The sequence below is a fragment of the Nestor notabilis genome, unplaced genomic scaffold (genome assembly GCF_000696875.1).
Source record: "Nestor notabilis isolate BGI_N333 unplaced genomic scaffold, ASM69687v1 scaffold10175, whole genome shotgun sequence".
In the NCBI taxonomy this organism is placed as follows: Eukaryota; Metazoa; Chordata; class Aves; order Psittaciformes; family Psittacidae; genus Nestor; species Nestor notabilis.
This window is the reverse complement of record NW_009928839.1, coordinates 9,393-24,388: the sequence shown is the minus strand read 5'-3', so window position 1 is coordinate 24,388 and position 14,996 is coordinate 9,393. Positions and strand designations below refer to the sequence as shown.

Below are 14,996 nucleotides of genomic sequence, written 5' to 3'. Positions count from 1 at the left end.
GAAAGATGGGAGAAATGTGAAATGTTTTATCTAACACTGGTTTTTCACTTGGTTTTTTTAGCCAGAGCCACCACCAACAAACAAGTGGCAACTGGATAACTGGTTGAACAAAGTTAATTCCCACAAAGTATCACCAGCTTCTTCCGTGGACAGCAATATTCCATCTTCCCAAGGCTATAAAAAGGAGGGACGGGATCAGGGCACAGGGAGCGGATACACTGATCAAAGTGGATCCAAGGATTCCATTTCCTCTACACCAGGGCGAGATTCCAAACCCACCCAAAAGGGCTCGGAGGGCAGTCGTGGCAGGCAGAAGTCACCTGCCCAGAGTGACAGCTCCACACAGAGGAGGACTGTAGGTAAAAAGCAGCCCAAGAAAGCAGAAAAGACATCTGTTGAAGAGCCTAGAGGAGGTCTTAAAATAGAAAGTGAAACCCCAGTAGACATGGCAACAAATATACCTTCCAACAGGCATAAGGCAGCCACAAAAGGCTCCAGAAAACCCAATATAAAGAAAGAGCCCAAATCTTCCCCTCGGCCTACAACAGAGAAGAAGAAATACAAGGCTTCAAGCAAATCTGCCCAGAAATCCAGGGAATTCATAGAAACAGATACCTCATCCTCTGATTCAGATGAAAATGAGAGCCTGCCTCCTTCCTCACAAACACCCAAATACTCTGAGAGCAATAGGACTCCTGTTAAATCTTCCATGGAGGAGGATGACAGCTTTTTTCGGCAAAGAATGTTCTCTCCTATGGAAGAGAAAGAGCTTCTTTCACCACTCAGTGATCCTGATGAAAGGTACCCACTCATTGTGAAGATTGACCTGAGCCTCTTATCAAGAATACCCGGGAAGCCTTACAAGGATGCTGACGCACCCAAAGTGGAAAAGAAAACCGTGCCAGAGAAGCACACGAGAGAATCCCAGAAGCAACCGTCTGACAAGAGCTCTACAAAAGGCAAAAGGAAACACAAGCAGGTGATGATTTTGTAGAGGGAGATTTGCCTGTTGCCTCGGCCCCTCAGGGGATGGCTGCCGGTGTCACACGTGTAGCCTAGTGATGCAGTTCATACCTCACTGTGGTGACTGAGCAGTTTAGGAGACGATTTTGTCTGTGTTGTGTAGAACACGTGGATCGTCCCTGTGCTGTTAGAGACTACTGGGATTTTCTTTTGGAGTGCAAAGGAGAAGGGAGAAGGTTGCACTGGCAGCTGGAGCTCATGGAGAGGTAGCACAGCTTCTGTACCTGTGAGCGCTGCATCCTGCCCTCTCATGCCTCCACTTGATCTGGCACAGCCCCTGTTGCACTGCAGGCTGCCTCAGGCAGCTGATCCAATGGAAAATTCACCTGGCCAAGAAAAAGGTAGTTCTCAGCTGGATCAGCTCCTCGAGCCAGTGAATCATGTCACTGCATAGTGCCAGGCCAAGGGATGGGGCAGAAATGGACTTGAGGCATGGCAGCAGCAGAAGCTGTGAGCTCAGGGGTGCTGCTCTCCTGGGAGCAGAGGGATCTCTCCATGATGATCTTTAATTTTTGCCAAAAAAGCATTTCATCTTTTCACCTATAAATAAAAGCAGGGATGCCTGGAGGCAGTAAAGTGGACAGGAATCGATGGGGAGCTGAATAGAAGTGATGCTCTTGCGGGGGGGGAGTGGATAATGGTAAGAAGAAGTTGGCAGTGTAATCTTAAACTGCTTTTAGAAACCAGAACATAGACAGTCTGTAAAGAGCAGAGCTGTCAGATGGACTTGGTCATCCAATAAATGTTACAGGTTCCTGGTTTCCATGCAGGCAGCACTGTGCAGCCCTGGCTCAGGGGGTCAGAAATGGGACTGCATTCTGAAAATTTCATTTTGACAGGGATTTGTCAGTGGTTGTAGGACTGTTGACATCTGGAACTAAAGGATTACATGGTTATGTTCTTCCCTGTGAGGGTGCTGAGGCGCTGGCACAGGGTGCCCAGAGAAGCTGTGGCTGCCCCATCCCTGGCAGTGTTCAAGGCCAGGTTGGACACAGGGGCTTGGAGCAACCTGCTCTAGTGGAAGGTGTCCCTGCCTGGGGCAGGGGTTGGAGCTGGAGGAGCTTTAAGGTCCCTTCCAAGCCCAAACATTCCATAATTCTATGATACCATTCCGCGAGGCATTTGACTCTCCAGAGGAGATAGGTAATTTGAGATAAACCAGTTTTCCTACTGAGCAACCTAAGAAAACTTGGTCACTTACTGAAATGAGTGTCTTCTAGGAGACTGTTACTCACTGTGTTGATACTTCCAGTATTTCATGGTGATAATATGCTTGTGCTAAAATGAACAACTTGGCTGCTGCTGCTGCTTTTATGCAAGTTGGTAATTCAGAATCCAGGCTTTGTTTTCAATTATGTTCCAGTCTTGGGGTCTGGTCAAATATTTGATATTGGACTAGATGCTGTAGGGCATATTCTTGTTATCTTATTTTCTACACTGCAAAACACCTGCTAAATTAAGTGTCTCTGTGAAACATTGCCACTCTCAGTGAAGCTCTAAATGTGGACCTTTGCCTGGATGTATTTCTTGTTTGCTTTACTCAGAACGAGGATGAGAACAGAGCCAGTGAAAGCAAGAAAACAAAACTGGAAGAAAAAGCTCCATCAGGACACAAGACTTCCAGCAGTAGGGAGTGAGTATCTTGGCTATGTTTTCACCACTGAAGGCTCAGGGTGATCAAGGAGAAGATGGGTGCCTGTCTTCGCCCCTCTTCTCCTTCCCTCCTCCCACCATGTGTTTCCACATTATGAATCAGTTGGTAACATTTCATTGTTTCTTACCCTTCAGACAGAATTACTTCAGGGTTTCTCCTAGTAGTTGGTGGAAATTAATTTCCATAACTAAAAACATTGACTAAAGACAATTGTTTTACTTAACAGAAGTGACGTAACCCATCACGCGAAGGACTGGTGTCTTATGGAATCAACGCTTCCTGGTTTTGCTCTGATACGCAGCAGGAGTTGTTTTGGTTTAGAAAGCAGCTGGGTTTTGCAGATTTCTGGAAAAAAAACCAGCTTTTTGATCTTGCAAAATCTCTGCTTTTAAATTATCCCAATCTGGTAATTCTCCGTTTAGCAAGTGTAGACTGCAAATAAATTACTTAACTGGCTTAAATGTGGTTTAACCCCAGCCAGCAAGTAAGTACCACGCAGCTGCTTGCTCATCGCAATCCCCTGCTGGGATGGGGAGGAGAATTGGAAAGTTTAATAATTGAAATAAAGTAAAATACTAATAATTGTAATGAAAAGGGAGATAACCAAAAGAGAAATAAAACTCAAGGAAAAACAACCAAGTGATGCACAATACAAGAGCTCACCACCCGCTGACTGATGCCCAGCTTGTCCCCAAGCAGTGATTGGGGTCCTCCCAAACAACTCCCCCCAGTTTCTAGACTGAGCATGGTGTGACATGGGCTGGAATATCCCTTTGGCCACCTGTCCTGGCCGTGTCCTTTCCCAGCTTCTTGTGCCTGTAGCCTCCTCACTGCCGGGGTGTGAGAAGCTGCAAAGTCCTTGGCTTGGTGTAGACACTGCTTAGCAACAACTAAAATATCCGTGTGTTATCAATGTTATTCCCATACGAAATCCAAAACACGCCACCCTGCCCGCTACTGGGGAGAAAAGCAACTCGCCCAGCTAAAACCAGGACACTGGCATCGTATGGGAAGCTGATGGCATTGAGATTTGGATCAGTGGGTTTAGCCTCACATTTGCTTGAGAGATTAGCTAAGAAAAGTGTGAGTTACACAAAAGCAAAGTTAGAATTAACAAATCAAGAACGTTGTTTAATCCTCCTTCAGTTGTTCATTATTTCTGTAAGTTCCCATGCTTTTTGTAATAGCTGTTATGCTCTTTATTTCTTGGTCCTTGTTACTCCACAGGAAAAAGTAAGGGTTTTTTCCACTGCCTTTTCAAACTGCCATTTCAACTGACTGAAAACTGGTATAATTATGTCATGGAAAATATTTCTGTGTAGTGAGTAATGGCCAAAATTACAAATAATGTGAGGAGCTGCAGCACATCAGATGCCAGAAAGCTTGTTTGCCCATTCTGAATTAAACAGTGACTTACTATTTGTTAGGAAACAGATGAAGAATAAGTAGATCCATTTCTAGCTTGATTATGCTTTTATACCTCTTATTTCTGATACTTGTTTGATTGCCAGTGCAGTTATCTGAAGGACATAGAACTAAATGAAACTATTTGATCTTACAAAGGTAATGGGTAGAAATAATTATTATGGGAAGCCTGGAGTAGCCGTTAGCCCTCAGCAGTCAAGTGAGAGTGTACTGAAAGGCTACAATGAGAAAGCTTTCCAGATGCCCGGGTTCCAGAGAACACTTATCTGGACCATCTTATATCTGAGCTGTTAGATGACGAGTCGGCAACAGACAGCCTGGCGCTAACGCTGGCATCCACTCCTCACATCCCAAGTGTTCAGGGTGGATTTTTCTTATTAAGAACTCTTGGAGGGGTGTGGTTTTATGGTTAGAACTTGTCTGCTGTGTGTTCAGGTCAGAACAAATGAGATGGGGAAAGCGAGTTCAGTTTGGCTTCATAGGAACCTACTCATCGGGATGATTAGTCTCTCTTTCCCTCCATATCTGCTTTGCCAGGTCGAACAATAAAAATCTGCTTTGTTGAAAAAATACATCATTTTAAAATAATACATGTATCCCAAATAATAAAGAAAAGGTTTCGTGGTGTTGGGGTTTTGGTTTTGGGGGGTTGGTTGTTTTTATTTTGGGGTTTTTAAAGGAAAGAAACCCCAAAGCTGAATGTGTTCCTTTTGTGCAGGTCCTCAAAGCCAAGTGCTATTAAAGAAAAGGATTTGCTGCCGTCTCCTGCTGCTCCCGTCCTGCAGAAAGATCCCAAGCAAGAGCATGGCTCCCGGAAGAGGACGGTCAGTCAGTCCTCATCCCTGAAGTCCAGCAGCAACCTTGGCAAGGAGAGCAGTGGTGGCAGTAAAGGCAGCTCGTCTTCCAAACAGAAGAAAACAGAGAGCAAGGGTTCTAGCAGTGCTAAAGAAACCAAGGTAAAGGGCTTTTCTGTACATGCCTGTTGCTTTGCGTTGCAGTTTGACATGCTCGGTGTGGTCTAAACAACAGTTTGCAGTTCAAGTTAAATGCAGTTAGTTTTGAATGTGCATTGTGTCACGTCCTAGTGCTTGAGTACCTCGGAAGTCTATAAATTAGAAAACAGTCTGGGAGAGATTATGGAATACTAATGCTTATTCCTACCAAATATGTTTAATCATCTTCTGATTACTGATGTTGCTTCTGTGTTGTTGAATTTGTTAGTAAGAAGTATCACCAGAAAGCTGTTTATACAGTGGTAAATGGGGTTACTCTTGTCTCAACAGACCAGATACAGAGCTTGTCCTGATTTTTAAGGAGAGCAGGAGCTCGGTCCACTCTCAGTGCTAGGGTGGGAAGCTGTAACTCTCATTTCATGACACTGTAGGACCACAGAAAGAATATTTTAACTCCAGGTCGGGAATATGCAGCACTGTCTGTGGTTGGAGTGGAGAAAACATGGTTATAAAGATGGTGCAGAAAATGGTTTTTAAGAGATACAGGTTAGGGAGATATTTCAATGTGATGGAATTTAAAAATATAGAAAAATTATACTTTTAGGTCACTAAATTTAATGTGCTTGTTGATCGGAATATAAATGTGTAGTACCGGGCAGAAATTAGCCTGTGAGGACATCTGAGAGCATCCTGTTGAATACCCGTGATGTGCAGTTCCTGTTGCATAACCAGTTTTTGAGCCTGGTGGTTAACTGGGAGGGATTTCACCTTTCTCTGTGATTCCAGTGTTTGCTGCAGGTGCTGGTGGCTGCCTTCAACTTCTCTGCAGCAAAGCCCCAGAGCCTCTCATGGGCTGCAGAAACTCCAGTAGCTGAAGGAGCTGCTAAACCTCAGTAGTTGGATTTGCAGAGGGAAAGCTCAGAAGCGAAGTCTAACAACGTTCAGGAAAGATAATTGATTTGGGGAGGAGTGAAGCAGCAAATACACATTAGCAATGGCAGAAAGGAACTTAGTCATCGGGGTGGAGCTCTTGAGTATCTGAACTGGGAGACGTGCTGTGTTAGTGCAGGTGCCAGCGCGGTGGGGTCGGAGGAGCCTGGCAGGGCTGCGCACATCGGCGGCTGCGTAGGGCACTTCCAGGAGCTGCAGATAGTGCATTTACCTTACAGGCTGAGGCTTTGCCCTTTATTTGTCAGCACAGAAATGTCCTGAAGCCAGCAGTTAATGTGCGAGATGTTTATCATTTTATTCGTCACATCTGCTTAGTCATGCCTTTCTCAAAGCAGTACGTACTCTTCCTGCATTGCACTGCATGTTTCGTTGCTGTTTCTGTGTTACAATGGCAGATAGGACATTGCTGTGCCAGTCTGGTGCCTTGCAACTCCAGGATCCTTCTGATAGGCAATAATCTGATAAGTGTAAGTTATGAAATACATCTATATAGATGGCCTTTGGTCACGATAAATCAAGAGAGCAGAAAACACGTATGAAGCTGCGGAGCTGTTTTGCACTGTTTAGCAAGTGAAAATGGATTCGCTTCTGATTCACAACATGTTTCTAGTGTCCAGTCTTTAGCCTGAAGTGTCATGTTGAGCCTTAATTTAGAGGAGCAAGGACAGTGTGTTGCAAAGCCAGCTACTTTTCTCCCTGATGATGATGCTTATTCTTCCGAAATACTCTTTTTCCACGGCAAAGACATTCAGCTGGGTGTATTGTTAATAGAAAGGAGAAATCACAAATAGTATTCACCAGCTCTTTGTTAGCGTGGAAAAACAGGACTTGGAAACAGAGACATGGGAGTTTCAGGCAGGGATTTCCTGGCCTGGGCGTACCTAGAAGCCTTGGCTGCGTTCATTCTTCTAATGGAGATGCCCATGTGTGTTAGAGTGAGGAGCTTGGCTATAGCCCCTGCGCCAACAGTAGGTGAAAGCTTCATGGAAGCTATGTTACTGTCTGGAGAATGGCAGCTGAACCAGCTGCAAAACTGACCTTATCACATATAATGTGTGAAGTCATGGGAGAAATGTAAACAACAGATGCTTCTCTTGAAGGGAGGGAAGATGTAACTGTTCTTTACATTTATTCTTTGGCACCAATTTCCCTTTCAGGAAAAGATTCTGAACAATTCATCCAGCTGCCCTCCTGTGTCTGCTCAGTCTACGGAGAGTTCCAAGTCAAGAAGAGCAAAACTTGTTTTTGATGATAGGTAAGAACAGCAGAAGGTGCCTCTCCCTCTGTGGGGTTGAGTCTCAGAGCTTGGCCAGCTCCCTGTGGAGAAGAGCTCTTGTCTTGCTTCACAAAAGACGTTGGGTACACACTCAGACTCTGGGGAGCTGCGTGTTGTTCCTGCAGTGCTGTGCTTGTCTGCCTGCTCCTCGGGCCAGTGCCTTGGCAGACAGCACAGTCCTTGAGGAGGAACTGTAGCCTGCCCTGGACATTCCTGCCGAGCATAAGAGGACCATGCAGTAGACTTAAATAGCTCAGGGCTCTTCTGGTTTTAAATGCTGATGTGTCCTTTTCACCTTACCAGGACACTGCTGCACCTATCTGCTGCGCAGTGGTTTTCTCCTCATAGTTGCTCCTTAAAGAAAGAAAAAGAGGTTAAGTGAATTTGCTGATTTGAGCTACACTGTCAATCATTTAGGACAAAATAGTTTATGGGGATTTTTCAATTATTCCAAGACAAAACAGGGATGAGAAACTGAGATAAAATCAAACTTCTTTAAAAAATGAATTCTGAGTGAGTATTGAAGTATAGGAAGATATAACAAGAGAGCACCCTTCAAGGAATGGCCATTGTGCTTTGGAATGGCGACATGTTAGAACTTTATGGTTTTGGCTGAGACATTTGGGGATTTCCTGGGCCTAGAACTATTGGAGCTGATTTTGTAGGTATAGAATATTTTTAATATTAACTATTGCTTTTTAATTCCATCAGTTTCCTGTAACTGGACTGTTAAAAATGTTGATTTCAAATATCTTTAATTCTTTGACAAGTGAGATAGTGTGGATGGGAGAATTGATTTCAAACTTGAATCAACTCATAGGTAACAGGTTAACATATTGAAAGTGTAATTACACTTTTATGATTGCCTTCTGCTCATCTACTTGTGGAAGTCATTTAGCCTTGATTGCTTCGGGTGGCTAAGCAGAGCAGTTGACACCTGAATGCAGCTATTCTCTCTGACTATCGTAATTTTTAGCTATCTCACACCTTCAGTAACACAAGTCCTGGAGGTGCAAGATTAATTTGTCCTCAAGTTTTGTGGGTTTTTTCCTTCCCTGCCTCTGGTCAGGTGTTTGGTTTGCTTGACTGTCAAATGCAATAAATTTAACCAAATCACATGTAGTTATCAGCTTGCTTAAAATACTGTTTTGAGTTACCTGAAACCAGAGAACTGACTTCGAACTATTTTTAACAATCTCATCATAATGTAACTAACCATACTGGTTACCTGTTTAATCACAGTGTAGCTCCTCTAACTTGAGTTACACAGAGGAAATAGTAAACTTGACAACATTAAGCAACTTCAGTCATAAAATGCAATGCGATATGTCTGGGGCTGATTCCATACGTCCTCTGTTGCAGGACTTACTCAGCTGATCATTATTTGCAAGAAGCAAAGAAGCTAAAACATAATGCTGATGCATTGGTAAGTAAATCTCCAATACCCATCCAGGGTTTGCACGTTACTCTGGGGTTTGTTTCCTGCTGTGGCCATTTTGCTGCCCTCCTGTACTGCAGCTCTCTTGTACTTCCTCTCTGGTTTTTGTCCTTAAAAGCTTTTCCCGTCTGCTCAGTCTGACAGGTTTGAGAAGGCTGTCTACTACCTAGATGCTGTAGTGTCGTTCATTGAGTGTGGGAATGCATTGGAGAAAAATGCTCAGGAATCCAAGTCCCCGTTCCCTATGTATTCAGAAACTGTGGAATTAATCAAGTAAGCACTGCAAAGCATATACAAAAGTCAAGTGGGTGGGAAAGAGGTCTGGAAAGCAGAGCTGCTGGATTCACTGAAGTTGCCAGCTTTTGAGACCTCATTCTCCAGTATTAGTGGATCACTTGCCAGTTCGTTCCAGTTGCTGAGGCTTAAAGTGTTTCATGAAGGCTGAGATGTTTTCTGCCGAGGCTCTTGAAATCACTCTACAAGGCATAACACAAGAAGCAAACCTGTTGTGGTTATTGCCTGCTTGGCATTTCGTTCAGGGTCTGAGAGAAGTTTCTGAGATGGTGAAGACAGTTCAAACTAGAACTTCCCAAGTACACCAGTGTTTGGTGATAAATGATAACTGTCATTTTTGTTTTGTTGTTCACTTGGTGACTTTGTTTGCAGATACACTATGAAGCTGAAGAATTACTTGGCACCGGATGCTACGGCTGCGGATAAGAGGCTGGCAGTGCTTTGGTACGTGTCTTCTGAACTTAGTACAATGCACGGCCTGAACTTAATGCCCTGATTAATGTCAAGTGTTTTCTCTACATGAAATGCTGTATGACACTGAGTTCTCTGGTGAGTTTGAACCAAATACGAGTTTTCCACTTGGCTGTACACAAAGGTTACTGCTGTATATCTGATTGCTGTACACTGGGCCTGAGGGGATGTTGGCAACGAAGGCCAAGTCTTTCAACTGTTAAGGAGTAACAGCAGAAAGGATGAGGGTCCATCCTGTGTAATAATCATCCCAGTGATAAGCCAAAATTGGGAGTGACTGTAAAGAACTGGCCACAGCAGGACCAGTTGGAGTCAGGCACAAAAGGAAGGGGAGACCATGGTGGAATGCATTAGGCTCCATATGGCCTGACATAGGCAAGAAATAGATGAAACCTTTGTTCAGGAAGTAGCTGAGTGTTGTCTTCTAAGCTCAGAACTGGAAACTGATCGTACCAGCAAGATCACTGAAAATTACAGTTTCAGCTTAAGGCACACAGAGCTGGGTTTATTTCCTTGAGAAGTTAAAGGGGGCTGGGGATTATTGGTTAGAAGTTGAGAGGTGTCTTGTCAGAGCTGGTAGAGGAAACTTCAGAAACACAGCTGTTGGGTATCTGCTGTTCACTGCGGTGTGATAAGCTTGGCTTGAACTGTAAGTGTTGTGTTCTGTCTTTGGGCAGCCTGCGGTGCCAATCTCTGCTATACCTAAGGCTTTTCAAACTGAAGAAGGAAAGTGCATTGAAATACTCTAAAACTCTGACTGAACATCTGAAGGTAATTGTGTATGTTCTTAAAACCTAATCACATTGAAGCTCTACATCACTGCAAATTCCTGAATCCAGTTTTCAGACTGTGGATATGGAATGTACCCTCTTTAGAACTGGGCCTTTAAAATGTATTGAAGTTGAGTAATTTAAAGCTGGGAAGAGACAGCCTGGGTGCCATAACCCTACTGGTCTCAGCATGGAAGCTCTATTAATAATTTGATCTAGCTTTTGTCTTCTGCAATAAAGTTAGAAGGCTTCAAGGAGAATTTAAAACGGGTTTTCTTGCTGCAGAAATACGAGCTGAAACTTCACTTGCATGTGTAAGCTGAAGGGAATTCAGGATCTAGGGCTGTATTACATGTGCTGCAGCACTGGAGCCAGCTTCTAGTTCAGACCCAAATTGTTCTTTCTGGATTGTGTTGTTTGCAGTGGGATGTTTGATATTTTTTTCAGTGATCCCCCACCATGATTTTATCTGAATTCAGGGAAAGGAGATGAAGAGACACATCCTCTCAGTGCATTTATTTGAATTGAGATGTTGCAGAGGAGAAAAACAGTTATGATGCTCCTGTAGTCTTACTGAGTCCTTAATCTAGGCTGTGCTTTCCCAACAGAGCACTTGGGGATAGGTGACTCATGTCACTGGGTTTCTCTGAAGCTCCCAGCTGAGAGGAAACAAGATTGTCTCGTGCCTGACTTCTCAGAGTTTTTGAGACGTCTTTAATTGTTCAGTGCCAGAAATAACAGATTTCTTCCTATTAATGGGCTGAAAGAAGCAAGATGTTCTCTAATGGATAGAGCAGAGGACTACTCCAGTCCTATGTGTATTTAGTGGCCTTTGTGTTGCTAAAATAATCCCTTAATTTATGTCTTAGTCATCAGTAAAAGAGGATGTTTTCCCAAATGTTAATTCACTGGGACATTATTTAGAATGTGGTTATTGCTTAATAGAACAAAAATTAATTTGGCCAAAAATAGCCGTTTAAACAGCCAGATAAAGTGTAACTGGTGAAAGTACGAACATGAATCAGGTGACAAATCTCTTTTTCCCCAAACAGAATTCCTATAATAATTCTCAAGCACCGTCACCTGGTATGGGAAGGTGAGTAGTCAAAGCTGTTCCCAGTGTTCTCAACCTAGAGCTAGTTTTCTGTGTAAACTCTGTGCCTGAGGTGCTCAAGGAGTGGCTTTTCACTCTTTAAGGTGTTGGGTGATGGTTCTGAGAGTGTAGATTTTGATTCAGTTGTTTGTGTGATGAAAGGCTCGGAAGACGTAAGGGTCAGTGTGTCACTAACACACAGGTTAGTCACTTATCTCCATGAGTTTCGTTGTTTTATTTAATGCTTTTCCCCTCAAACAATGGTTTTGTTAGTGCTGCAAGCCCAGACTGTTACAAGAACTTTTGGGCTTGTCTGTTCATAGTACAGCAATTCACTCCTTTTAAACCTAATGCTGGACCTTTGCTCATTACTCTGTGGGCTGTGGGAGGGCATCTCAGACTTGCATCGTGTCATCCGAAGGTGCAATACTTTGGCCAAATCGTTACCATGTAGTTGTAATGTTGTCATTATTATTCTTTAGGGTTCAATTTATTTAAACAATGAATTTAAGGTTTGATTGAATGAAGGACACTGAGGTTTGGTGATTGGGTTTTGGCTGTGAAGTTAACACACAGGAATTGGAGGATCCTCAGAAGTTGTTCCCAGCTCATGCATTTCATGTGTTATAGGGCAAATCCTGACCTCTTGATGTGCAAGGTGGGAATGCTTTAGCATCTCACACCCCGGGATGTGGGAAGAGAGCTCTTAGAGGGCATCTTACAGCATGATGTGCCCAGAGTACCTATGTGTATATATGCGTTTTACAATTGAACGTTTCCTTTGGACAAGCAGCAAGCCCGTGGGTATGCCATCTCCAGTCTCTCCAAAGCTGTCTCCAGGGAATTCAGGAAATTACTCTTCCGGGGCAGCCAACCCTTCAGGAAGCGGGTCCTCCGTGACGATCCCCCAGAGGATCCATCAGATGGCTGCCAGCTACGTCCAGGTTACATCCAACTTCCTCTATGCCACTGAAATTTGGGACCAAGCCGAACAGCTGTCTAAAGAACAGAAAGGTAAGAGCTGGCCAAGGAGGGTTGTGACTCCAGATGTACCGGAGCGTGCTCATAGGCTTGGAACTGGGGCATGGCAGTTAGTGGTGTGCAGGATGCTTAAGCAGGTCCTCTGCAGAGGTGAGGTGGAAGGTTGTGCCTTCGATGACAGTGAAGCCCCAGGCTGGTGGTTTAAGCCATTGAAGATGGGGGTTTGGGTGTAATATTTCCCGTATAAAGCTACGTGCATAACTTTAACTTGTGTTTCTGTTCTTTTAGAGTTCTTTGCTGAACTGGATAAAGTTATGGGCCCTCTGGTTTTTAACTCGAGCATCATGACAGACCTAGTGCGTTACACCCGTCAGGGATTACACTGGTTGCGCCTGGATGCCAAGTGATATTTGGAACTGAAGGAATGGAAAATCAAACACATTTTTCTCGCTGCCTCTGATTTATCTCCACAACACTGTGTCATGTCAATAAGGAAGACTGCCATAACACATTGCTTAGTTGACACTAAGAGCAAGGAATGCTTTCACACGTCTCCCATCCTCATTTGTGTTTTGTGTTTTAACCCCAAGTCATCTGGTTATTGGACTGCTTCAGTATTCCCGGTCTAAGTTATTTAAGTATTTTAAAATTTGCTCCATAGAAAGGAGTAGTTTTTGCTGATCTGTCTTGGGCAGATCATTGGAATTCCAGTCATAATCCAGGAAGAGTCCGTTTAAATCCTATTTATTTTAATTTTTTAATTTTAATTTTGAACAGCCCGGTTTTGGGGCAGTTTTTAGCTATTCCCTAAATTTACCCTTTCGAGTACTTAGCAGAAATTAAACATAGACACTTTATTTAAGTACTTTGTGAGCTTTGTTACTCTGTAATGTCTTGTGGTGGTAGAGCCTGTAAAAGGAAGTAGGGTTGATAGGTTCTAATGACACCATACTTTCCATGCCTAACGCCTATGAGTCAACTAATAAATGACAACTACAGATTTATTATTGCAGAATTTGTACTAAATAGAAAAGTTCCAGATATTCTTCTACGTATTAAGATACTTCATTTAAATGAATTATAAAGAAATTTATATGGAAAAGTATTTAGCTGGATCTGACTTGGATGGTTTTCCAGGCAGTTTCCAAACATGGATTAACACTATAACAATCACAAAACATTACAGTGATTTGCATTTAATGTGAGATCAAAGTAATGGTGTAGGAATGAGCTTCAGCCCGGCAGGTGCGATGCAGACAGGAAAGGTTTCTGAAAAGGACAATCTTGTGCTTTTTTGCATCTCTTCATTTGAAATACCTTTTGTTTCCGTGCTTGTCGTTTCCTGACGCCTCCAGAATCGGTGAACTTTGTGGTGAACAAACCCAACAGCAGTTAAATTCCTACCAGAACTGTCATTTGCATCTTTTCCATTGACTGAGAAACCAGGAATCTTTAGAAACCGAGGTCCATTTTTTCCTTTTAGGGTCTGATAGGTGATGGACACTACAGGATGACAGTGCAAGAGCCGTCGTGGGGTGGGAGCACACCTGCTATTACAGGGAGAGTGACTGTTGTGATGCAGAATGGATTTAAAGCTTGTATTTACCCCGTGTTGATGAAGGTCCCATTAACGTTTGATGGAGCATAATACTCACTTGCGAGGGAGCGACTTGGTGCAACAGAAGTGGTTGATGGAGTTGCAGTTGCCTGCTCTCAAAAAGTGTAAACCAAAGTACCTTTCCACGTGAGGTGCTTGTCTGAGTTAAAGGTTTAAACTGCTACTGCTTTCAGTATCGCTTAGTGCCCCTACCATGTCTGGTGTGCCTTATGCCTTACTTTTAGATGAAGATTTTATGAACTGTTTACAAGATGTTTTACAGCAGGACCAGGTATATACTGTATGCAGTGGTCTTCTGCAGTACTCTGGTAAAATTCCATTTCCTTTCTAAAAGTCCTAGTGTCTGTCACACAAACTGACTTCTCATTGCGGTGGTCTCCTTCTGAAGAGTCAAACTCTGAATCCTTTGGAGTGAGATTGTGGAATGCTGCTTTGTTTTCTCTCCCACTTAACCTTTTCTTCCATAGCAGATATGAACGTGCATGTTCAGGAAAATGATTGCACTAAATTTTGTGTGTAGTTGTAGTTAAGTGCCAAACTCACGGCAACCTCGCGAGAAGGAATAGAATTCTACGCTCTCAGTACTGCAGTATGTCCTATGGGCTTTAAGAGTTTAGAAGTTTTGCAATTAGTAACCTACTAAAAGGTAGCTGCATATTCGTAGAGCTTCCTTTGCGTTCCAGCGTGTTTTGTACTTCCAGAAAAGCTTTGCTACATACGAGTGGATGGATACATGGGCAACAGGCCTGTGACTCTTCCCATGACAGCTGAATTTCCTCTTCAGGTCTGTTGGAACATCCTTTTCCTTGAATCACTGTGCAAGGTCACATTTCTGTTAGCGTTTGCTGTTTGAGACAGAATCTGTACCCTCAGACTCCACATCTTGGCTAATGGGACACTGTCAACTCTTTTTCCTTTAATACTCTAAAGTGCCTAGCACACTTTTGACGCTATATAAATGATACCTTCATAGAAGTTGCATTCATCGTTTCTTTTTTGTGTAGTGCTGCACTAGCCGGCATGGCTGCGTTCTGGCTTGCTCTGTTGTG

General features: G+C 43.4%; 1 protein-coding gene across 1 annotated transcript in view; it reads left to right on the top strand.

Annotated features, from left to right (window-relative positions):
* AFF4 (AF4/FMR2 family, member 4) overlaps nucleotides 1-13,326 on the top strand; it is a 28,191-nt gene extending 14,865 nt beyond the window's left edge. Inside the window, 11 exon segments of the mRNA XM_010014706.1 lie at nucleotides 62-979; nucleotides 2,568-2,656; nucleotides 4,821-5,058; nucleotides 7,164-7,261; nucleotides 8,645-8,708; nucleotides 8,857-8,993; nucleotides 9,387-9,458; nucleotides 10,163-10,256; nucleotides 11,308-11,351; nucleotides 12,142-12,362; nucleotides 12,618-13,326. Of these exon segments, the coding sequence (XP_010013008.1) occupies nucleotides 62-979; nucleotides 2,568-2,656; nucleotides 4,821-5,058; nucleotides 7,164-7,261; nucleotides 8,645-8,708; nucleotides 8,857-8,993; nucleotides 9,387-9,458; nucleotides 10,163-10,256; nucleotides 11,308-11,351; nucleotides 12,142-12,362; nucleotides 12,618-12,736 (2,094 nt within the window). The 3' untranslated portion in view covers nucleotides 12,737-13,326.
* The last annotated feature ends 1,670 nt before the right edge of the window (nucleotides 13,327-14,996 follow it).